We start from the raw sequence: 23,134 nt of genomic DNA on the forward strand, positions 1-23,134 counted from the left end.
GTAGTGGCACATACCTATAATTACAGCACTGGAAACTGAGGCTGGAGGATCAGGAGTTCCATCTTTGGCTACATTCTGTGCTACTGGAGACCCTGTCTCAAAAAAATCAAGTTCATTTAATCATTGGGTGTTATGACAAGAAGCAAAATATAGGGAACTCTCAGAGAATACTCATTTTTTTAAAAAATTAAATGTATTAAGTTAAATGTAAGTACTGAACACCCTGCCAGCTTTTTGGTTTTTGTTTATTTGTTTTGTCTTTATTTTTGTTTGTTTGTTTGTTTGTTTGTTTGTTTGTTTGTTTTTGAGACAGGATTTCTCTACATAGCTCTGGCTATCCTGGAATGTACTGTCCTCACACAGATCACCTGCCTCTGCCTCCTGAGTGCTGGGATTGAAGGCGTGTGCCACCACAACTGGCCACTTTTGTTTTTTTGTTTTGTTTTTGTTTTTGTTTTTTTGAGACAGGGTCTCACCATATGGACCAGGCAGGCCTTGAATTCAAAATGATTCTGCCTCATCCTCCCAGGTGCTAGAATTCTGGGCATTTGCCACCATGTCTAGCTGCTTCTTAAAATTTTCCAGTATCCTTTAACTTGTTAATTTATCCTCCATTCTTCAACTTCACTTCACTTCAAACCACAGGACTCACTGAGAAGTTTTCGGTCTGCTTCCACAGGACTTTCAGCAGTTTTCCAGTGTTGACCGTTCTCACTCTTTGTTTCTTTCTTATTCTACACTTCAGATTTCTCTTTGACTTCCCTGGCTTCTCCTTTGCTGGTTCCTTCTCTACCCAAGTGTAAAACAGCACCTCTCAAATGTTTGGGTCTTCCATACAAAGTGCCTCCATCCTAGAGATATTTTTAAAATGAAGAACATCAGGGTTATTGTTATTTATTTAGGCCAGAAGTTGACTTTGGGTGTCTTCCTCAATCACTACCCACCTCATTTTAAAACATGCTTTATTAGCTGGGTGTTAGCGAACATCTTTAATCCCAACACTTGGGAAGCAGAGACGGGTAGATCTCTCTGAGTTTGAGGTAAGCCTGGTCTACATAGAGTTCCAGGAGAGCCAGGGCTACATAGAGAGACTCTGTTTCAATACCTCCTCCCAAGAAAAATGTTTAGATTATATTTACTAATTCATTTAGGGTGTGCATATGTATGTGGGTACAAATGTGCCAAAGTGTACATATAGATCAGAGGACTACTTTTGAAACAGGTTCTCTCCTTCCCCCATGTGGGTTCTGGGGATCTAACTTAAATCATCAGGGTTGGCATCCAAGTGCCTTACCCACTGAGCCATCTCACCAACCCAACCTATCCACCTTAATTCCTTAATTTCATTCTTTTTTTATTCTCTTTCTTTCTTTCTTTCTTTCTTTCTTTCTTTCTTTCTTTCTTTCTTTCTTTCCTTCCTTCCTTCCTTCCTTCCTTCCTTCCTTCCTTCCTTCCTTCCTTCCTTCTTCCTTCCTTTCTTTTTGAGACACGGTTTCACTGTATATCCTGGAACTTACTCTGTAGAACAGACTGGCCTCAGAGTCCAAAGATCCACCTGCCTCTGCCTCCCCAGTACTGTGATCAAAGTATGTACTACCATGCCCAGCTTTTTTTTTTTTTTTAAAGAAATTTACCATACCCACACCAGATCACCCCACTCCTCTCTCCCACCTTCATGTTCTCCCCCCTCCCTTTTTTTTTAAATCTACCAGTTTCTGCCTACATGAACATAAGACAATCTACCAGCTACACCCCCAAAGAAAAATGACACCCCTTCAACTGCAAATAACTCCTCAGCTGAGGTGAGGTTTCATAGCCCTCCCCTATCCATAGTGGAATTGTTTGCTGGCTTTATCTTGTGCAGGTAAACCATAGCTGTTGGGAGTTCGTAAGTGCAGGGGCTCATGGCATGCCCAAAAGACAGCATTTCACAGTGCTCCTCCTCATCCCCCAGCTCTGACATTTTACTATCCCACCTTCCTTAGTGTCCCCTGAGCTTTGTGGGGACCATTATTTTAATTTGTTAGACAAGGTCTCTCACTTGAGCTTGCAATTTCTGCTAGACTGGCTGGCTCCGGAATCCTAGGGATCCAACTCTCTTTGACCCCGTCCAGTGCTGGTGTTTCAGGCTCACTGCAATGCCATACCCAGTTTTACAGGCCAGATGTAGGTCCTCACGTTTACACAGCAAGTTCTTTACCACCTGAGCAATCCGCATGCATGCATGCACGCACGCACGCACGCACACCAGCTCCTACTGGTTCTTTTTTATATGGTTTTCTTTCTTGATTTGCTGAAGTCCCATTCTCATCCTTTCTTTTAGCATGTTACTATTATTGTATGAGGGAGGGGCGGGGGTCAGGAGCTCTAGAACACACACGTGGCAGCCAGAGGATAGTGTTGGGAGTCGGTTCTCTCCTTCTCCCATGGGTTCTCTGGATCAAACCCAGGCATTCAGGCCCTCAGGTTTGTGTAGCAAAACAAATATTATAATTTTTTTTTTTCCGAGACAGGCTTTCTCTGTGTAGCCCTTGCTGTTCTAGAACTCACTCTATAGGCCAAACTGGCCTTGAACTCACAGAGATCCACCTGCCTCCCAAGTGCTGGGATTAAAGGTGTGTGCCACAACTGCCCAGCTATTTACTTTTCTTTATACAGGCCATAATCTTTTCTTTGTATGTCACATAGTTTGCACACGTTCAGCATTCAGTCATCTGACAACTGTTCCTTGAGACCTTCCTTTTGTATGTATACCCTTGAGGTTAGTTCAAAGTAAGAGTTTAGGCCTTTCCAGATGCTTCCTGCATTGTGCAGAGTCCTGGGCCTAGACACTGGGCATGTGTTGGAACGTCTCAGAGTCCCCATAGACGTCACATTCCTCCATTTTCCTGTATGTCTTTAAGTCTATTATTTGCCCCAACTAACAGTTATCTTCTCAAGCAGCCAAAGCAAGTGCCTTATTGTTTTCAAGGAACACAGGCTGGTGTGTGGTGAGCTCTGATCTCAAAACCATGATGACCTTTAGTTCTAAGTCGCATCAAACCACAGTCCCATGTGTGAGGTCTTCCAGGGAACCAAACAGTTCACATAATGACAGCTGTCTAAAATGCACTTTGAGGGCCTGAGGAGATGGCTCAGTTGCCTGCTGGGCAAGCATGAGTACTTGACTTTGAATCTCCAGCACCCATATAGAATCCAGGTACGGTGGCATGTGTCTATAACCTTAGTACTGGGGAGGTGGAGACAAGGGGATTTCCTGGAGTGCTGGTTGGCTATCCAGACAAATAGAACTAATGAGCTCAGATTCTGTAGGAGAGACTCATCTCAAAAAATAAGGTACTAGGGCTGGAAAGGTGGCTCAGTGGTTAAAAGCTCGTATTGCACTTGCAGAGGACCTGAGTTCTATTTCTAGCACCCACATTGGGCAGCTTACAACTGCCTATAACTCCAGCTCTAGGAGATCTTATGCCTTGGGCAACTGTACTCACATGCACATATATACATAATTCAAAATAGACCTTTAAAAAAAAGGTAATGGCTAGGTGTGGTGGCATATACTTTTAATCCCAGCACTTGGCAGGCAGAAGAGGTGGATCCCCATGAGCACTAGATCATCCAGGCTACACAAGAAAACCCTGTCTCAAAAAAAAAAAAAAAAAGTGTCACGAGGCAGAGGCAGGCAGATCTCTATGAGTTTGAGGCCAGCCTGGTCTACAGAGTGAGTTCCAGGAACTCATAGAGTTCCAGGCTGCTCAGAGAAACCCTGTTTCAAAAAACCAAAATAAAATAAAATAGTTAAAAAATAAAAAGGTACCTGATATCAACTTCTGCCCCCCCACATGTGCATATAAGTACACATATGCACACCTGTGCTATATAACACATAAATAGAGGTGGTAGCTTGGAAAAACTCCAGTCCCATTCCTTCACTTTAGTGACTGTCAAACCTGTTTTTCATGATTATGGCCAGTTGGTTTTCAAAGATATCCATGGAGCTGGATGAGACATGAATATACAGTGGAAAGGTTATAACGTTAGCTGCTTTTACTCACATTCACAGTTTTTTGTTTTTATTAATGTACATTTTCCAGATTGCTACCAAATCTTTAAAATTTAAGGAGTTCTGAAATGATATTCTGATTGATTTTTGCAAACTTTCTCCTTGCCTTGGATGTTGGGGATCATTTTTGGAGCTCTGTGTCACTCTCTTTTAACTGATGTCTCTCCTAGAGACATTTCATGACTCTTGTCTCTAGCTACACTTTCAGTACCATCTTAAAGGGAAAGCCAAAGAAAGCACATACACATTAAAGCACTTCAAGGCAGAGATGGCCCCTGACCTCCACGCTCAAGAAAGGAAAAAGAGTACCTTTATGAGGTGCTGCTAAGTGACTTAGAAGCTTTTTCATTTACCATTAGCCCTAACCCTAAAATATATACAAAAAAACCTTTGATGCCATTTCCTTCACACTGGCCCCTAAATCCCTTCTGGATTATCTCACTGGCTCATATTTATGCTTTCCAGAAACACCTTCACCGGCTTCAACTCGTAGCCTCTCTTACAGGTAAGTAATATTGCACTTTCTTTTTTGTGTGTGTTTGTTTTTGAGGCAGGGTCTCATGTAGCTCAGGCTGGCCTCAAACTCACTATGTAGCTGAGACTGCCCTTGAACTCCTGATCCTCCTGCCTCTGCCTCCAAGTTCTGGGATCACAGGTGAGCACAACCATACATAGTTGCCTTGTTTCTTTTCTAGGGATGTGTTCACAGTGATTCTATCAGCATTCCTAGAGTTCCTGATTGGTTTATTCTACTGGCATTCCTAATCTGTAGTTTATGAGAAGATGAAGAGTATTGTGTATAATATGCATTCAAGTCATTGTCTTCTCAGTTGTAGGCAGGGTTTTCTCTCCTCTCTGGCCCAAAAGCTCACTTTTTACATACACTTCTACCTTTATCTTTCCTCCATTGAGTTTACCTTTGTTATTGTTGTTGGTTGATTATTTTTTGAGACAGTGTCTTGGTCTATAACCCTGGCTATCCTGGAACTCACTATGTAGACCTGCCTGGCCTTGAACTTGTTTCAGTCCTCCTGCCTTGGATCCAGACCCCTGGGATTACAGTTGGGATGTTGCAATTCTAGCTTTATTGATGCTTTTATTTCCATTCCTTAGACCTTCATCTGCCTCCTCTGGACAGGGGGTTTCTTTTAGACCATTCCTCAGTGGGGACTCAGGCCACACAAGAGTCCTTACTCCCAACAATTCTGGTAAGTTAATGTTCTCAAGTTTTCTTTACAGTGAGGGGAAGGTCTGAATTTTGCCTGAATAGTACAAACCTGTCACCAGTTGAATTCTATTATGTACAGTTTGGAGGATTAGGCTGGCTCCTTCTTTCATATTGTCCTCAAACTAGGGATGAAACCCAGGACTAGGGCCTTCCTATGTGTCCTAATCACAAATTAGATTACCTGAGACGGGGTCTTGTGCAGGTCAGATAGCCTCAACCATCAGTGAGGTCCAGGTTTATTAAAAACCTGTGATTGCCCTGCATCTGCCTCCCAAGTGTTTTAACTACAGGCACAGACCACCAGGTTTGGCTTTTTTTACATCCCAGTTGAGGTTTGGTAAGAGGGCTCATCAGGTAAAGGCTTTCTGCCAAGTCTGGTGACATGAGTTTGATCCCTAGGACCCATGGGTGTGGAAATTGTATGATGGAAGGCAAGAAAACCAACTCCTCAAAGTTGTCCTCTGACATCCATCTGTGCACCACGACTCGTGTGTGTGTGTGTGTGTGTGTGTGTGTGTGTGTGTGTGTGTGTGTGCGCGCGTGTGTACACACATACATAATAAATGTAAAAAACTGAGCTCTGGATTTTTAGATCCCACATTGAACATGTTGGGAGTTCAGTTCCAAAGGCTGTTAAATCCAGTGTCTGTTTTTCAAGTCCTGATGTTCCCAGCCTTGCTCCACATTTTTACACTGCCTCTTTCCACTCCAGTTAAACTCCAGCCTCAGACTGTTCTGTCCACATGCCACCGTAGATAGCTGTGTTGGCATGAGAAAAAAAATTGATGTGATGGCCCATTTCTCAAAGTTCTTAGCTAATTGTTTTCAGACATGGTTTCTTTTATTAGCCCAGGCTGGCCTGGAATTCCCATTGTAACTGAGGCTAGTCTCCCAAGGGCTGGGATTACAGGATTACAGGTATGTACTTTTTAAAATATATACATATATACACATACATATACATACATACATACATACATGTCTTCCCATGTAGTCCAGGCTGGCCTTGAACTGTCTATGGCCAGGTTGGTCTCAAACTCATGATTCTTTTGCCTTGATTTTACAGATATTGAAATTTCAGGCATATACCACTGTGCCAAGCTACTTAATAGTCTTTCCCTTTCCAAGTAGTATTCTTTATTTAAGAGCTCACTAGATATCGTGGCCCACAAGTAACATGACTGAGAAACTGCCCAAGTATGTTATCTGTCACAATTCTGTCCTATCCTTCAGGTCAGAGGGAGAGCAGAGCCACACCAGAGAATCTTCCTGGTTTCCAACTTCCAGTCCTACAGGTGATGTCTGGCAGCCTAACTTGTATGTGTAGAACTGTTGAAGTTAGGCCTTCACACTAAAGGCTGAGGCCTAGGGTGGTAGAAGGTAACCAGTGGCAAGTGACACAGGTGTCACCGTGACACACAGGTTTTTGGATGCTCGCAGTTTCATGAGTCTGTCTTACTGACAGACTAGTTTGCTGGTTTGGTGTTTTCTAAAATTAAGTCACATAACAGTAACTAGTCTTGGCCAAAAGCACACAGACATTTCCAGTAGTTCCACAACAAAGTTTTTGTTTTGTCTTGGGTACTGGGTACCTTGTGCATTGTAAATAAGTACTCTCCCAGTCGTCTGTATCCCCAGACATTTTCCATTTTTAAGTCAGCTTTTCATGAGTTGACCAGGCTAGCTGTGCATCAGTCTCCCAGACAGCTGTGATTATGGGCCTGCACTATCAGCTGGGCAATGAAAAGTCCTTTTCAATGGAATGTATCATTTGGATGAACAAGGAAGAGCGTTTATTTCTCAAGGTGAATTTATGGGACTAATCCGAATTCAAACAACAAAAGAAAAGGTGTAGTGGAAGTCTGTAAGGAGATCCAGTAAGTGAAAATTTCAGTCTTGTCTTTTAATTCCACTTTTGTGTCTTGAGTTTTGAGATTTTTTTTTTTGAGGCTATTTTCACTGAAAGTTTCTCAGGAACCAAGAAACAGTTCCTGCATAGTAAAATTCAGATATATTTATTTCTATAATCCAAGATGCCCTTTTAAAAATTAATTTTTAAAATTTATTTATGTATATAAGTACTCTATCTGCATGTATGTCTTTATACCAGAAGAGAGCATCAGATCCCACTATAGATGGTTGTGAACCACCATGTGGTTGCTGGGAATTGAACTCAGGACCTCTGGAAGAGCAGCCAGTGCTCTGAACCTCTGAGCCATCTCTCCAGTGCCCCTAAGATGCCCTTTATTTTTTTGTTTGTTTGTTTGTTGAGGAATACTTTATTTTGGAAAAGAAAGAACTTTAATTAATTAATTTTTTTAATGCCAAATGCTGTTTATTGAAGGAGGGAAGAGGTCTTAAATACAGGCTTACAGCACAATGGGAGAACCCCGGAGGGCAGAAGTTCGCTGTAGATGTTTTACAATCTTGCATCTAAGCTGTTAACGCCCATTATGCAGGATACACAGACAAGGAACTTCCCTTAAGCATTCAGGAGGGTGGACCCAGCAGGGAATTAGCATAGGGAGGATATCAAGGTCAAGGTCAGCAAGCAAGGCAACAGTTACCCAAAACGGGGGCCAGGGCCCTACAGGTCCCCCTTTTACTAAAAAATGAGCTTCTGACTTAGGTTGCGTGGATGCCCTTTATTTTATCAGTAAAAAATAAAAATTTAAGTAGGGCCTAGTGGCTAAAGCCCTCAGCTACTCAGAAATCTCAGCTACTCAGAAACTGGGCAGAGGAGGACCTTATATAAGTTCAAAGCTAAGCCTGTGCTATAGTATGAGTTTCAGGCCTTAGTAAAACCCCATCTGAAAAATGAAAATTAGCCAGGTACTTACAATCCTAGGTTTTCAGGTGAAATAGGAAGATCACAAGTTTGAGGCCATCTTGAGTTACATAGGAAGTTCCAGGTCAGGTTGGCCAGAGACCTGTCTTAGATAAAAGAATAGACAAACTAGAGATAGAGGTCAATGATAAGTGTGCTTGCTTGGCATATACAAGGCCTTAGATGATATCCTTAAAACAAGAGAATAAATGGACTGAGTCTACCAGGTTGAACTCAATCCTCAGGGGAGTCTTTGCCCTGGAGGAGATGGCAATGGGGGTGGGATGGGGGGGAAGGGACGGGGAAAGGACGGGGGAGGGGGGGTGTCTGCAGGAGGGGGGAGAGCAAGGGAATCTGTGGCTGATATGTAAAATTAAATTAAAAAAAAAAAAGGTCAGGTCAGGCTGCAGGCTGCGGTGGCGCACGCCTGCCTTTAATCCACTCGGGAGGCAGAGCCAGGTGGGTCTCTGTGAGTTCAAGGCCAGCCTGGTACAGAGCAAGAACCAGGACAGGCACCAAAACTACACAGAGAAACCCCTGTCTTGAAAAACCAAAAAAAAAAAAAAAAAAAAACAGTTTAGAAGTGTAGCTCAGTTGATAGAGTGCATGCCCAACATACACAAAGCCCTGATTCAATGCCCTGCACTTCATAAAACTAGGTGCATGCACTCAGGAGATGGGTCAGAAGTTCAAAGGCATCCTTGCCCACATATCAAGCTCAAGGCCCATGTCTCAATGGAGAGAAGAAGGGACAGGAAAAGAAGTTTTTTATTGCTGCTGCTGTTTTTCTTTTCTTTTTTAGATATTAGGAACCCAGCATAGTGACAGCACACCTGTGATCCCAGCATTTAGGAGGTAGAAGTAGGAAGATTAGGAGCTTAAGGCCAAACTGAGATACCCGAAACTGTCTCAAAACCAACAACAACAACAAAACACCCAAAACCTGAGGTTTGAGCTGTAAGAAGCAACACTGAAGAAACAGCATCCCTCTCATAGAACCTTACAAACAGAGATTAACCTATAAGGAAATACAAGAGACCTATAAATATGTGGCCCCAAGTTGAATCCTGTTAGAAACACATTTATAACTGGGTGTAGTCGTACACATCTATCATCTGAGCACTTGAGAGGTCAAGATCATCCTAGGCTACATAACAAGTTTGGAGGCTAACCTGAGCTAGGTGAAACCCTATCTCAAAAGTAAAAAACCCTGCATCTATGAGATACTTGAGGAATCTTATTCTGTTGGGCACTATTAAAGATTTTCTTTTCTGGGACAGGGTCTCACTTGTAGCCCTGGCTGTTCTGGAACTCACTATGTAGACCAGGCTGGCCTCAAACTCAAAGAGATCTGCCTGCTTCTGCTTCCTGAGTGCTGAAATTAAAGGTGTGCAACACTATGCGCCAAACTTTAAACACCGAGTAGTATTTTAGGTTTGATGAGTCTGTATTTACACACATATAAGAGCAAATACATACACATATATATGTAAATATAAAAATTTATGGATAGGAAGTGTGGTGGTCTGAAAGGAAATGACCCACCAAAGGGATTGGCACTATTAGAAGGCGTGGCCTTGTTGGAGGAAGTATATCACTGTAGGGGTAGGCTTTGAGGTCCCTTTTGTTCAAGCTTCCCTCAGTGTGACAGTTGACTTCCTATTCCTGCAAGCCAAAATGTAGCCAGCATGACATATGCATGCATGTCACCATGCTCCCCACCATGATTATAATGGATTTAACCTCTAAAACTGTAATCAAGCCACTCCAATTAAATGTTTTCCTTCTAAGAGTTAACAGTGGACATGGTGTCTCTTCACAGCAATAAAAACTCTAACTAAAACAAGTTGGTACCAGGGACTGGGGTATTGCTGTGATAGGCCTGACCATGTATTTGTTTGGAGGAATTTGGACTTTGGTAATTTAGGTTATGAAAGAAGTGGAATGCTGTAAGCACGGCTTAATGGGGTAAACTATTAGGAGCATGGAAGACAAGGTGCTAAGAGTGGGGGGGGCTCACTCAAGAGGTTTCAGAGGAGAATTTTAGTATGTTGCTTGGAGATCATTCTTGTGATATTTGGTGAAGAAAGTCGCTGCCTTTTACCCTTGTCCAAAGAGTCTACCTGAGGCTAAAGTGAAGAGTTTTGGATTAATTCCATTGGAAGAACTCTCAAAACTGCCTAGTATAGACACTATTGTGTGGATATTAGTGGTAACTCTAATGAAGATTTATAGTGAAAAGGAGCAAGCTGAACAGGATAAATTACAAAAAGTAAATTTTGAGGAGAAAAAGAGCACCAGGAAGTGGAATGGAGCTAAATCCTGTGTTCAAGGAGATAAATGGGTTAAGAAATGGAATAAAGGGAGTGGTAACCTCAGGGCAAGATCCCACCCAGCTAAGTTTCCAACTTGTGGAAAGACACTAAAGAAAAGCTTAAGAGCTGGGCATGGTGGGATACACCTTTAATCCTAACACTGGGAAGGCAGAAGCTGCCAGATCTGAGTCTGAGGCCAGCCTGGTCTACAGAGCAAGTTTTAGGACAGCCAAGGTTAGGCAGTAAATGACAGAAAGCTGGCGAAGATGTAATTGAACAAGGAGGCCATGTTCCAGCCCCAGGAAGTAGCAGAGAGTTAAGGATAGAAGAAAGGAGTTAGGGAATAACGCTACTGAGGCCAGGCTTGTGTTGGAGGAGTCCCTGAATAGGGACCTAGTAAAGAGGCTGTTGTATGAAGCTGTGAAAATGAAGCCTGGATTGTGTTGGAGAACCCAAGTTGTTAGAGATGCCAGAGTCGTGGGATACCTGCCAAGGAGAGTTGCTAACAGGGAGTAGAACAAGCCCACGAGAAAGAAGTGTGTTGCAGTCGACAAAGCTGAACGGAGTTGGAGATATGAAGAACATTTTGACATCAGACACAGAGCTGCAGAGTTTGCAGTTTGCCCAGTTGGTTTTTGGTCTTGCTTTGGTCCAGTATTTCCTTACTATGCTCCATTCCCTGCATTTTGGAATGGTAACGTATATCCTGTGTCATAATATGTTGGAAGTATGTGATCTTTTTTATTTTGATTATTTATAGGGATATCACAGTTAAGAGATTGCATAAGTCTCAGAAAAGACTTTGGACTTTAAAACAAATTTGAGAGTATTACAGACTATGGGACTTTTGAAGTTGGACTGAATACGTTTTTTTTTTTTTTAACTGATATGGTCAGGGAGTAGAATGTGGTGGTCTGAAAGGAAATGACCCCCAAAGGGAGTGGCATTGTTAGGTGGTGTGGCCTTGTTGGAGGAAATGTCACTGTGGAGGCGACCTTTGATGGTCTCTTTTGCTTAAGCTTCCCTCAGTGTGACAGTCAGTTGACTTCCTGTTCCCTGAAAGCCAAATGTAGCCAGCATGACATGTGTGTGCACGCTGCCATGCTCCCCACCCTGACAGAAACTGTCAGCGAGCTACTCCAGTTAAATGTTTTCCTTATGAGTTGCAATGGGCATGTCTCTCCACAGCAATAGGAACCCTAAGACAGCATATTAAGTGGTATCTAGATTTTGCTTTAGTATAATTTAGTAGAAAGAGGCAATAGAATATATAAATAAAATATTGACCATGAGTTGGCCAGTGTTTTTTTTTGGTTTGGGGATTTTGTTTGTTTGTTTTTGTTGTTTGTTTTGGTCTTTTTTTTTTTAATGTTGGATGATGGGTTCCTTATTCTAGTCCATCCTTTAAAACAAAACCTTTTAGGACTAAAGAAATGACTTGGGCTGGAGAGGTGGCTCAGTGGTAGGAGCACTGACTGCTCTGACAGAGGACCTGGGTTCAATTCCCAGCACCCACATGGCAGCTCACAGCTGTCTGTAACTCCAGTTTCAAAGGACCTTACACCTATGGCAAAACATCAATGCACATAAAATAAAAATAAGTAAATTTAAAAAAGACGAGAGAGAGAGAGAGAGAGAGAGAGAGAGAGAGAGAGAGAGAGAGAGAGAAAGAGAGAGAGAGAGATGACTCAGCATTTAAAAGTACTGGTTGCTCTTTCAAAGGATCTGGGTTGGATTCCTAGTACCCACATGGTGGATCCCAACCCTCTGTAATACCAGTCTCCAGGGATCTCTGATGCCCTCTTTTGTGTGCAGAGGTACACAGACATACATGCAGCAAAACACCCTTAAACATAAAATTAAAAAAAAAAAACACTAAGAAATTAAAAATAATTATTGAAAAAGTGCCTCATTCCCAGAGGTGTAAGATCTCTATCTTCCTGGTAATTGCCTTTTGATAAGATAGTCAAATATTCCTGTCTTCCCAAAGTTTCTCATTATCACAAAGTACTGACATATTCTAGAGTTTCTTAAGTAACAACAAAGCCCTCATCATACAGGATGTATCAAATCTTAGTTTGGGCTGAGTATAGTGGCACACACCTTTAATATCTGCACTTGGGAAACATGCAGCAGATCTCCGTGAGTTCAAGGCCAGCTTGGGAAAGCTCATAGGAAAAGGCAAGCTCTAGGAAAACAGGAATAGTGAGACCCTATCTCAAAAATAAAATTTTGGAAGTTAGTCATCATACTATGAGGAGACATCATGAGGAAGCAATGACAGTTGGTTCTGTACCATTCAAGGAAACACCCCTACTTGTGTTTTGTCATAACATGCAAATCTGTTCTCTGTCGCAGACATTCTCCCAACAGAGGCAGGTGGGACTAGCCAGGAGAGAAGGATGGAGCATTTCCAGATGAACATCCATTTTCCAGGTTTGAACTATGCATAATGCTCAAGGATGGACTTCAGTGTCCAGTACCCACTAGGGGACATAGGCTTGGAAAATGTGTACCTGCTGTTTCTTTGTTTCATTCTGCAGCTTGTTCTCTTGAACTTTATATTCCTTTTTCTCTTCAAAACATAAAAAAAAATTTAAAAATATTGTGTATGTGTGAATGAGGGTATTCCACTTGCATATGGGGGTGTGTGGTGCATGTGGCACAAAGCATGCTTACCTGCTGAGCCATCTCTCAGACTCTTGAATTGTTTACTAAATGTATTTTGTATATGTACTTGTTAGGGCCAGAGGACAACTTGTGGGAGTCAGTTCTTTCGGCCATGTCTGTCCTGATGATCCAGCTCAGGTCACTGGTTCTATCTTTTTTTTTTTTTTTTTTTTTTTTTTTTTTTTTGGTTTTTTTTATCGAGACAGGGTTTCTCTGTGTAGCTTTGCGCCTTTCCTGGAACTCACTTGGTAGCCCAGGCTGGCCTCGAACTCACAGAGTTCCTCCTGCCTCTGCCTCCCAAGTGCTGGGATTAAAGGCGTGCGCCACCACTGCCCGGCTCACTGGTTCTATCTTATACCAATGCTCCAGAAAGCTTTTAGGTCTTGTACTGGGCTTCAGGAGGATAATCCTCTCTCCCTCACATGTACTGCCTTCCATTACCTAGTCTAAAACTAAAGTGGCAGAAATCCTTGGCCTTATGCTCGGGGGCAGAGAGACTGGGTAATATACTTATCCTGGTTCATTTCTGAATCTCACTTTTTAGCTTTGGACATTGCTTTCCTGTTGCCAATGTTAATAAGCAACACCTTAATTTATTTATTTATTTGTCTTTTTTTTTTTTCCAGAGCTGAGGACCAAACCCAGGGCCTTGTGCTTGCTAGGCAAGTACTCTACCACTGAGCTAAATCCTCAACCCCAACCCTAATTTATTATACTTTTTTTTTTTGTTTTTTGAGACAGGGTTTCTCTGTGTAGTTTTGGTGCCTTTCCTGGATCTCACTCTGTAGACCAGGCTGGCCTCAAACTCACAGAGATCCTCCTGCCTCTGCCTCTCGAGTACAGGGACTAAAGGCATGCGCCACCACCGCCCAGCTTATTATGCTTTTACTCATTGTTTATTCTACATCCAGTTGCTGTGAAATGTTTTGATTTTCCTTTGTCAGAACAATAGGTAGAATAGATTTCCATCTTACTAAAGTATATAGATTATAAAGAGGAAAACAATCATAAAAGAGATACCCTTTTATGGCCACTGCAACTCTTGCTATTACAGGTTCCAGAACAGTGGGATGAGCAAGTGGAGTTACAGCCTGCTGTCACTACTGAAGCATCAATAAGTCTTGTCGTCTGACTGCTGGGACCCAAGTGTGTGCTGACAGATGCTGACTGTCCTCTAGTTTTCTATTTTTATTTACTTTACCAAAATGTGTCCTGAATCTTTAAAGAATAAAAATAGACTAAATCAGAAATAATTTAAGTGTGCTGGAGCTTGAAATTAGGGTGTCATAAATGCTAGGCAAGAGGTCTATCACTGAGCCACACACCCAGCCCTTAATAATCAGACGTTAATGGACTTGACTACATTGAATCCCTAGACTCAGGCTGGGTATAGATGTAGCCCATTGGCAGAGTGCCTGCCTATCATCCACAAAGGCCTGGGTTTGATCCCTAGTAATGTATAAACTGGGCATGATGGCACATACTCCCCCCCCCCGAGACAGGGTTTCTCTGTGTAGCTTTGGGGCCTGTCCTGGACTACCTCTGTAGACCAGGCTGGCCTCGAACTCACAGAGATCCGCCTGCCTCTGCCTCCTGAGTGCTAGGATTACAGACGTGCGCCACCACCGCCCGGCTGGCACATACTTGTAATAACTGCTTGGGAGGTGGAAGCAGGAAGATCAGAAGTTCAACAACAACCATGGCTTCACCATGAGTTCAAGGCAAGCCTTTATATATATACATGTGTGAATATATACATATAGATCTTTAAACCATAGGAATGGCAAAGTAGAGAAGAGAAGCAATTAGAAGAAAAACAATTTTATTGTTGGCCTTAATTATTTTAGCAATTTGGGGCTTTGCTCTATTTTCAGGTGACTAACCCATTGTTACCAGTGATCCCCAGTGTTGACATTTATTCTAGAACATCATTGAGTTAGAAGACCATGGTCCTTCTGTCCCCAAGACAGATCCTATAAAGAGGGAAACATTTCTTGTTAGATACAAATTGAACCAGTAGCAAAAAAGGAGAAAACAAAACAAAAAACCAACAGTCTCTTATCAATCTGGACAGAAAGTGACGTCAAGTTTGTAAATCCAAACCTGTAACATCCCTGCCACCCTTCTCCTGTCACACTGTGACGTTATGTTTCAAGACAGGCTCTTACATAGTCCAGGTTGGCTTTTAACTTGATATGTAGTCCAGGCTGGCCTTGAACTCCTAGATTCCCTGCCACACCTGCACTAAGCCCGGCTCATCATGCTGTAAAGGGCGGGGAATCCCCTAATTCCCCTTCCAATAAATATACAAATATTCACAACCTGATTATTAAAATTTTTCACAAACTGTGTAAGGAGTTACCCTGAGACAATAGAAAAGGCAGATTGGTCCAGTATCAGAAGCAAGAGCATTCTGCTTGAGTGAGTGAGCGACAGAAGGAGTGAAAACACTGACTGGTAGGAGGAGGGTCTGACAAAGCTGGGACATGGCAGATCCCAGCTGCAGTGTGCGTGGCCATGTGCTCAGAACGACGGGGACGGCACAGAGCAGCCTTGCATGCTCTGACAGATGGTGGGATTTGGGGTGCACTGAGATCCTAAGCTGGGTCACAATACTCTCCATTCCAGGTCCCACAGAGGTGTGGGGCTGAGACAAGGCTTAAGTGTTCTAACGAGAAAGAACAAGAGGAGAGCAAGGGCCCTTTCCAGCCACTGTTTGCCCAGATCCCTGGCCCTCTCCACATGAGGCTAGAGAATTGGGTTTCTGTTGATCCAATTCCTTAGTCTGTACCCTGGTCACCTCCCCAGTCTACTGTCAAATTACTATCCTGCCTTGCCCACTATGAACACAAAACTTTTTAGTTCTTTGTGACCGAGTGTTTCAAAAAGGTTTAAACGGTCAATAAGGTGGTTATCTTTCAGTAATAGACCCCCCTTTTCTTCCTCAACCCCCCTCAGTCTTGTATGGCATCATCATCATCAACATCATCTTCCTCCTCCTCCTCTTCCTCACCATCTTCTGGCAGTTCTTCATCCTCATCTTCATCCCCCGCCTCTTCATCTAGACAAACTACCACCTCCGCTGGCTGAGGCAATCGAGAGTCAAACCAGTCCAACACTTGCTGAGTGCTAAGTCTTGATGCCTGACTCAGTTTAAGGACATCGGCTTCCTGCAGCTGCTGGTGGGCCGCCCAGTACCTCTCTAAAGGTCGTATGTCTGGTGGGGGCGGTGGGGCTGGCAGAGGTGGTGTCTTGGCCCATTCTTTCAAGGAATGAGTTGATGGTGTAGGAACAGCTGGATCTTGAAAAGTAGACATACCAAGTACTGCATTGTCCCGAAACCACTTCAGTTGTCCATGCTTCAAGGCATATCGGGTATCACCAAACCACTGAATGATCTCAGGGCGAGGTAAACCAGTGATCTGTTCTAGTTTATGGTAATCTTCCCGTCGTGCCCACTGGCACTGCAGGAAAAAGGATTTGAGGATGGCCAGCTGTTCTTTGGTTTTGCGCTTAGTCTTTCGCTGGTGCTGCATGTCTGGCGAAAGGTACTCTGTGGGGCCAACCCTACCTGCTACTGAGTTATTCCGTAGCCTTTGGGGCCAGGGTGGCTCTACGTGTGGGGACAGTGCCTGCTCACTGGGCGAGAGTGACTGTGGGCTGTAGCCCACAGGCTGGAGGGCTGGAGGGGTGGCAGTGGTTCCATTAGCCAGTACCTGGAAAGAGGGAGATGGAGGTGTCCCACTAGGTGCTGATTCCTCCTTACAACCACTGACAAGTAATGAGATTGATGGGGGCTTATCCCCAGCACGTGGCTGATGGACAGCTGTGGGCTGATTCCAGGAAGCAGTCCCTCCACATGACTGGTCGGACCCCCTTTCTACATGCTCCTTAGAGAGTCCACTGATCTGAAGATCCTGACAAAAATCTGATTGGTGGGGGAATTCTCTGCTGCCTGTCATCAGAAGTTCCTTCACTTTCTGGTGACTCTGTGGCAGCTGTGGTACCTGAGAGGGCTCCTCAGGCTCAACCTTCAATCCTTTCATCTGGGTGGGCTCACTAAGAGCCGGAGGACACAGTTCAAGAGCAACCTGCTCTGGAGAGGGCACTGGAGGTGTCTCCTGTGGGGGCCACACTGTGTGATGCGTGAAAGAGAGAAGAGACTTGAAATGGAGCTGATCTCGGTGGTACACCACTCGGGCCCGAGTCTCTTCTATCTCTTCAGATGACCAGCTAATGCCACAGCGGAGGCGTTGGGCCATGAACCAGGTCTTGACCTTCTCCATCTGCAGCCCATACCGCAGGCAGAGGAGTGCGATGTCCGCCAGGCTTGGGTAGGGGAAGTAGCTGAAGGTCTGCAGCAGCTGTTCATTTCCATCCAGCTCACTGGTCTGTGCTGCTTGAGTCCACACAAGCTGTAGTTCCTCAGAGATCGGAGGGAGGCAGATGAGCCCTGCTGCCGAGCTGTTAAGACTGCTGGCGTCTTTACTAGGAGGCATGGTGTGCTCTGACGTGTGCCCTTCAGAGGCAGCTGTAAGAAGAAAAACAGCTCCATCACCGAGGCTCTTCTGGCCCATCTTTTAATTTTTACCAAATTGCTAGACACCAAACAATTTTCTATTTGAATCATGTTGTACTGCTCCTAAAATGCTTCAATCATTTCTTGATTTTCACAATCAAGTCATCAGAACCTGCCATAATTCCTGTTTCTTTACATAAAACACAGAGTCCACAGAATTTGGGATAAAAATAACCCCAAGTTACATGATAAAATTCTGTCTTTCGAGGCTAAGGAAAAAACGTTATCCCCCCAAAGCCTTTACCTTTACAATTTCAATATGCTTCTGAAAGCTATCATTCACTCTCCCCTTGAAGTTCATGGAACAGTACTCACAGACTGAATACTAAACCACAAAAACCAGAATGCAGTAATGCAGTAATCTCAGAATGATTACTCTTTAGTGCCTAATGATCTTGGATTACTCTCAGAACACAGAGACAGGAAACCAAGCCATCAAGTCGGCATGGAAGTGTAGACCTTCAACCTGGCTCCTGAAGGTTAGTCAGGCATGGGAATGTTTATTTACAACTGGCACTTGGAGATTGGCCAAGACTAGAAGTCCAGGAGTTCAAGGACAGCCTAAACTACTTAACCCTGTCTCAAAGCATACAAACAAAAAGCCAACAAGGAAACAGAGTGGGGGTACTGTGCCTAGCCTCATGCCCCCCCAACCCCCGCTTGCCTCCTTTCTTGGTAATGGGAGTGAGTTCTGTGAACAGGAAGCTGCATTCAGAGTACTTTAAAGCCCTGAACTCAGATTGATTTTTCCCCCTACCCGAGTAGGAAGACTTTGAGGCCAGGATCTTGTGATAAAAAGAGCTTACTTACTCCCCCTGTGTTGGGTCTTGTTGAGGGGGAAGTTTCCTCCCTCAAGTCAACTTAACAAAAGTTTTCCCTTCTCCGAGTCTCCTCTTACATCTCAGACCCTCTAGGGAGCCCAGAAATGAACCCTGCCCCCCATTCAGCCCACTGCACAGTCCAGCTTGCTCCTCAAAACCAGGTGGACAGGTTCATTAAACACTAAGGCTAGGTCCTGCTCCCAGGGTTCTGGACATGGGGACCTATTCATTCCTCAACGCCTGTGAAGCTAGTTCCCAGAATATTCTGTAAACATTTTCATTCCACTCCCTCCTTAGGCATTAGAGGTGCTTTAATACATCATGCTTTATTCTTGGAGGAATCCCATTCGTGTTTATATTACTTCTGGTTTGTTCAGGATAGGATAAGATTCCCGTGTTGGGCTGGAGAGATGGATCAGAGGTTAAGAGCACTGAGTGCTCTTCCAGAGGACCTGAGTTCAATTACCAGCAACCACATGGTGGCTCACAACCATCTGTAACGAGATCTGATGCCCTCTTCTGGCCTGCAGTCATACATGTTGTATACATAATAAATAAATAAATCTTAAAAAAAAAAAGATTCCCATGTGAATGTTACTACTGATTGAGAAAACAAATTTCAGGTCCACAAAGGGCAGTGTATCAGGGGTTCCTGTTTTCACTTCTTTGGGGACCTCCAGGCTAGGCAAGTGCTGTAACACTAAAAGGTCAAACCCTAGGGGCTTTATTTACTTTAATCGCTAAAAAAAAATTTAAATTAGATTTTATTTTATGATTGTTTTATCTGCATGTATGTATGTATCACGTGTGTGTTTGGTGCCCACAAAGGTCAGAAGAAAGCATCAGTTCCCCTGGAACTGGAGTTACAGTTGGTTGTGAGCTGCCATGTGGGTGCTGGGAATGGAATCCAGGCTCTCTGCAAGAGCAAGTGCTCTTAACTGCTGAGCCAGCCCCCCCCCAGAGGCTTTAGGATTACAAAAACTTCACAATCATTTTCATGTTTGTTTGCCATCACTTTTTTTGTTTGTTTGTTTGGTTTTCCCAGACAGGGTTTCTCTGTGTAGCTTTGAGCCTTTCCTGGATCTTGCTCTGTAGCCCAGGCTGGCCTCGAACTCACAGAGATCCGCCTGGCTCTGCCTCCTGAGTGCTAGGATTACAGACGTGCGCCACCACCGCCCGGCTGGCACATACTTGTAATAACTGCTTGGGAGGTGGAAGCAGGAAGATCAGAAGTTCAACAACAACCATGGCTTCACCATGAGTTCAAGGCAAGCCTTTATATATATACATGTGTGAATATATACATATAGATCTTTAAACCATAGGAGTGGCAAAGTAGAGAAGAGAAGCAATTAGAAGAAAAACAATTTTATTGTTGGCCTTAATTATTTTAGCAATTTGGGGCTTTGCTCTATTTTCAGGTGACTAACCCATTGTTACCAGTGATCCCCAGTGTTGACATTTATTCTAGAACATCATTGAGTTAGAAGACCATGGTCCTTCTGTCCCCAAGACAGATCCTATAAAGAGGGAAACATTTCTTGTTAGATACAAATTGAACCAGTAGCAAAAAAGGAGAAAACAAAACAAAAAACCAACAGTCTCTTATCAATCTGGACAGAAAGTGACGTCAAGTTTGTAAATCCAAACCTGTAACATCCCTGCCACCCTTCTCCTGTCACACTGTGACGTTATGTTTCAAGACAGGCTCTTACATAGTCCAGGTTGGCTTTTAACTTGATATGTAGTCCAGGCTGGCCTTGAACTCCTAGATTCCCTGCCACACCTGCACTAAGCCCGGCTCATCATGCTGTAAAGGGCGGGGAATCCCCTAATTCCCCTTCCAATAAATATACAAATATTCACAACCTGATTATTAAAATTTTTCACAAACTGTGTAAGGAGTTACCCTGAGACAATAGAAAAGGCAGATTGGTCCAGTATCAGAAGCAAGAGCATTCTGCTTGAGTGAGTGAGCGACAGAAGGAGTGAAAACACTGACTGGTAGGAGGAGGGTCTGACAAAGCTGGGACATGGCAGATCCCAGCTGCAGTGTGCGTGGCCATGTGCTCAGAACGACGGGGACGGCACAGAGCAGCCTTGCATGCTCTGACAGATGGTGGGATTTGGGGTGCACTGAGATCCTAAGCTGGGTCACAATACTCTCCATTCCAGGTCCCACAGAGGTGTGGGGCTGAGACAAGGCTTAAGTGTTCTAACGAGAAAGAACAAGAGGAGAGCAAGGGCCCTTTCCAGCCACTGTTTGCCCAGATCCCTGGCCCTCTCCACATGAGGCTAGAGAATTGGGTTTCTGTTGATCCAATTCCTTAGTCTGTACCCTGGTCACCTCCCCAGTCTACTGTCAAATTACTATCCTGCCTTGCCCACTATGAACACAAAACTTTTTAGTTCTTTGTGACCGAGTGTTTCAAAAAGGTTTAAACGGTCAATAAGGTGGTTATCTTTCAGTAATAGACCCCCCTTTTCTTCCTCAACCCCCCTCAGTCTTGTATGGCATCATCATCATCAACATCATCTTCCTCCTCCTCCTCTTCCTCACCATCTTCTGGCAGTTCTTCATCCTCATCTTCATCCCCCGCCTCTTCATCTAGACAAACTACCACCTCCGCTGGCTGAGGCAATCGAGAGTCAAACCAGTCCAACACTTGCTGAGTGCTAAGTCTTGATGCCTGACTCAGTTTAAGGACATCGGCTTCCTGCAGCTGCTGGTGGGCCGCCCAGTACCTCTCTAAAGGTCGTATGTCTGGTGGGGGCGGTGGGGCTGGCAGAGGTGGTGTCTTGGCCCATTCTTTCAAGGAATGAGTTGATGGTGTAGGAACAGCTGGATCTTGAAAAGTAGACATACCAAGTACTGCATTGTCCCGAAACCACTTCAGTTGTCCATGCTTCAAGGCATATCGGGTATCACCAAACCACTGAATGATCTCAGGGCGAGGTAAACCAGTGATCTGTTCTAGTTTATGGTAATCTTCCCGTCGTGCCCACTGGCACTGCAGGAAAAAGGATTTGAGGATGGCCAGCTGTTCTTTGGTTTTGCGCTTAGTCTTTCGCTGGTGCTGCATGTCTGGCGAAAGGTACTCTGTGGGGCCAACCCTACCTGCTACTGAGTTATTCCGTAGCCTTTGGGGCCAGGGTGGCTCTACGTGTGGGGACAGTGCCCGCTCACTGGGCGAGAGTGACTGTGGGCTGTAGCCCACAGGCTGGAGGGCTGGAGGGGTGGCAGTGGTTCCATTAGCCAGTACCTGGAAAGAGGGAGATGGAGGTGTCCCACTAGGTGCTGATTCCTCCTTACAACCACTGACAAGTAATGAGATCGATGGGGGCTTATCCCCAGCACGTGGCTGATGGACAGCTGTGGGCTGATTCCAGGAAGCAGTCCCTCCACATGACTGGTCGGACCCCCTTTCTACATGCTCCTTAGAGAGTCCACTGATCTGAAGATCCTGACAAAAATCTGATTGGTGGGGGAATTCTCTGCTGCCTGTCATCAGAAGTTCCTTCACTTTCTGGTGACTCTGTGGCAGCTGTGGTACCTGAGAGGGCTCCTCAGGCTCAACCTTCAATCCTTTCATCTGGGTGGGCTCACTAAGAGCCGGAGGACACAGTTCAAGAGCAACCTGCTCTGGAGAGGGCACTGGAGGTGTCTCCTGTGGGGGCCACACTGTGTGATGCGTGAAAGAGAGAAGAGACTTGAAATGGAGCTGATCTCGGTGGTACACCACTCGGGCCCGAGTCTCTTCTATCTCTTCAGATGACCAGCTAATGCCACAGCGGAGGCGTTGGGCCATGAACCAGGTCTTGACCTTCTCCATCTGCAGCCCATACCGCAGGCAGAGGAGTGCGATGTCCGCCAGGCTTGGGTAGGGGAAGTAGCTGAAGGTCTGCAGCAGCTGTTCATTTCCATCCAGCTCACTGGTCTGTGCTGCTTGAGTCCACACAAGCTGTAGTTCCTCAGAGATCGGAGGGAGGCAGATGAGCCCTGCTGCCGAGCTGTTAAGACTGCTGGCGTCTTTACTAGGAGGCATGGTGTGCTCTGACGTGTGCCCTTCAGAGGCAGCTGTAAGAAGAAAAACAGCTCCATCACCGAGGCTCTTCTGGCCCATCTTTTAATTTTTACCAAATTGCTAGACACCAAACAATTTTCTATTTGAATCATGTTGTACTGCTCCTAAAATGCTTCAATCATTTCTTGATTTTCACAATCAAGTCATCAGAACCTGCCATAATTCCTGTTTCTTTACATAAAACACAGAGTCCACAGAATTTGGGATAAAAATAACCCCAAGTTACATGATAAAATTCTGTCTTTCGAGGCTAAGGAAAAAACGTTATCCCCCCAAAGCCTTTACCTTTACAATTTCAATATGCTTCTGAAAGCTATCATTCACTCTCCCCTTGAAGTTCATGGAACAGTACTCACAGACTGAATACTAAACCACAAAAACCAGAATGCAGTAATGCAGTAATCTCAGAATGATTACTCTTTAGTGCCTAATGATCTTGGATTACTCTCAGAACACAGAGACAGGAAACCAAGCCATCAAGTCGGCATGGAAGTGTAGACCTTCAACCTGGCTCCTGAAGGTTAGTCAGGCATGGGAATGTTTATTTAC

At 44.3% G+C, this 23,134-nt stretch overlaps 3 protein-coding genes across 11 annotated transcripts in view; 1 reads left to right on the plus strand and 2 right to left on the minus strand.

Annotated features, from left to right (window-relative positions):
* The window catches only part of Rnf212b (ring finger protein 212B), a 38,983-nt gene extending 24,630 nt beyond the window's left edge, over positions 1–14,353 (plus strand). For 3 of the 5 annotated variants that reach the window (XM_006988496.4, XM_042284867.2, XM_042284868.2), the window contains exons 12-16: positions 4,526–4,565; positions 5,174–5,268; positions 6,522–6,583; positions 12,789–12,866; positions 14,155–14,353. In XM_006988496.4, coding sequence (XP_006988558.2) covers positions 4,526–4,565; positions 5,174–5,268; positions 6,522–6,583; positions 12,789–12,851 — 260 coding nt within the window. In that variant the 3' untranslated portion in view covers positions 12,852–12,866; positions 14,155–14,353. Of the gene's footprint in view, positions 1–4,525; positions 4,566–5,173; positions 6,207–6,521; positions 6,584–12,788; positions 12,867–13,726; positions 14,104–14,154 lie in introns of those variants that run through there. The other 2 variants (XM_042284869.2, XR_013042402.1) reach the window with 2 other exon arrangements.
* Positions 14,354–14,905: 552 nt separating this feature from the next.
* On the minus strand, positions 14,906–17,774 carry LOC143266777 (homeobox and leucine zipper protein Homez-like). Of its 3 annotated transcripts, none has more exons than XM_076545018.1 (2): positions 16,076–17,774; positions 14,906–15,074 (listed from the first exon to the last, which is right to left on the minus strand). In XM_076545018.1, exons 1-2 carry the CDS (start codon positions 17,675–17,677, stop codon positions 15,021–15,023), a joined length of 1,656 nt encoding a protein of 551 aa, XP_076401133.1. In that variant the 5' UTR covers positions 17,678–17,774; the 3' UTR covers positions 14,906–15,020. The 3 variants fall into 3 exon arrangements, with proteins under 3 accessions (XP_076401133.1, XP_076401132.1, XP_076401131.1); XM_076545017.1 differs by having other exon boundaries at positions 14,906–15,073; positions 16,114–17,771; XM_076545016.1 differs by having other exon boundaries at positions 14,906–17,773.
* A 2,078-nt stretch (positions 17,775–19,852) lies between these two features.
* On the minus strand, positions 19,853–22,721 carry LOC143267380 (homeobox and leucine zipper protein Homez-like). Of its 3 annotated transcripts, none has more exons than XM_076545015.1 (2): positions 21,023–22,721; positions 19,853–20,021 (listed from the first exon to the last, which is right to left on the minus strand). In XM_076545015.1, the coding sequence occupies exons 1-2, from the start codon at positions 22,622–22,624 to the stop codon at positions 19,968–19,970; spliced, it is 1,656 nt and encodes a 551-aa protein (XP_076401130.1). In that variant the 5' UTR covers positions 22,625–22,721; the 3' UTR covers positions 19,853–19,967. The 3 variants fall into 3 exon arrangements, with proteins under 3 accessions (XP_076401130.1, XP_076401129.1, XP_076401128.1); XM_076545014.1 differs by having other exon boundaries at positions 19,853–20,020; positions 21,061–22,718; XM_076545013.1 differs by having other exon boundaries at positions 19,853–22,720.
* Positions 22,722–23,134: the final 413 nt, after the last annotated feature.

This window comes from Peromyscus maniculatus, chromosome 9 (assembly GCF_049852395.1).
Source record: "Peromyscus maniculatus bairdii isolate BWxNUB_F1_BW_parent chromosome 9, HU_Pman_BW_mat_3.1, whole genome shotgun sequence".
Taxonomy (NCBI): domain Eukaryota; kingdom Metazoa; phylum Chordata; class Mammalia; order Rodentia; family Cricetidae; genus Peromyscus; species Peromyscus maniculatus.

What these genes read in the sequence shown, in the direction of transcription:
- LOC143267380 (XM_076545015.1), bottom strand. Translation starts at nt 22,624, where the DNA reads ATGGGCCAGAAGAGCCTCGGTGATGGAGCTGTTTTTCTTCTTACAGCT. An exon ending in AGGAAGATGATGTTGATGAT is followed by an intron (nt 20,022 to 21,022) that starts GATGATGCCATA and finishes TCCCTCTTTATA; the next exon opens with GGATCTGTCTTGGGGACAGA.
- LOC143266777 (XM_076545018.1), bottom strand. Translation starts at nt 17,677, where the DNA reads ATGGGCCAGAAGAGCCTCGGTGATGGAGCTGTTTTTCTTCTTACAGCT. An exon ending in AGGAAGATGATGTTGATGAT is followed by an intron (nt 15,075 to 16,075) that starts GATGATGCCATA and finishes TCCCTCTTTATA; the next exon opens with GGATCTGTCTTGGGGACAGA.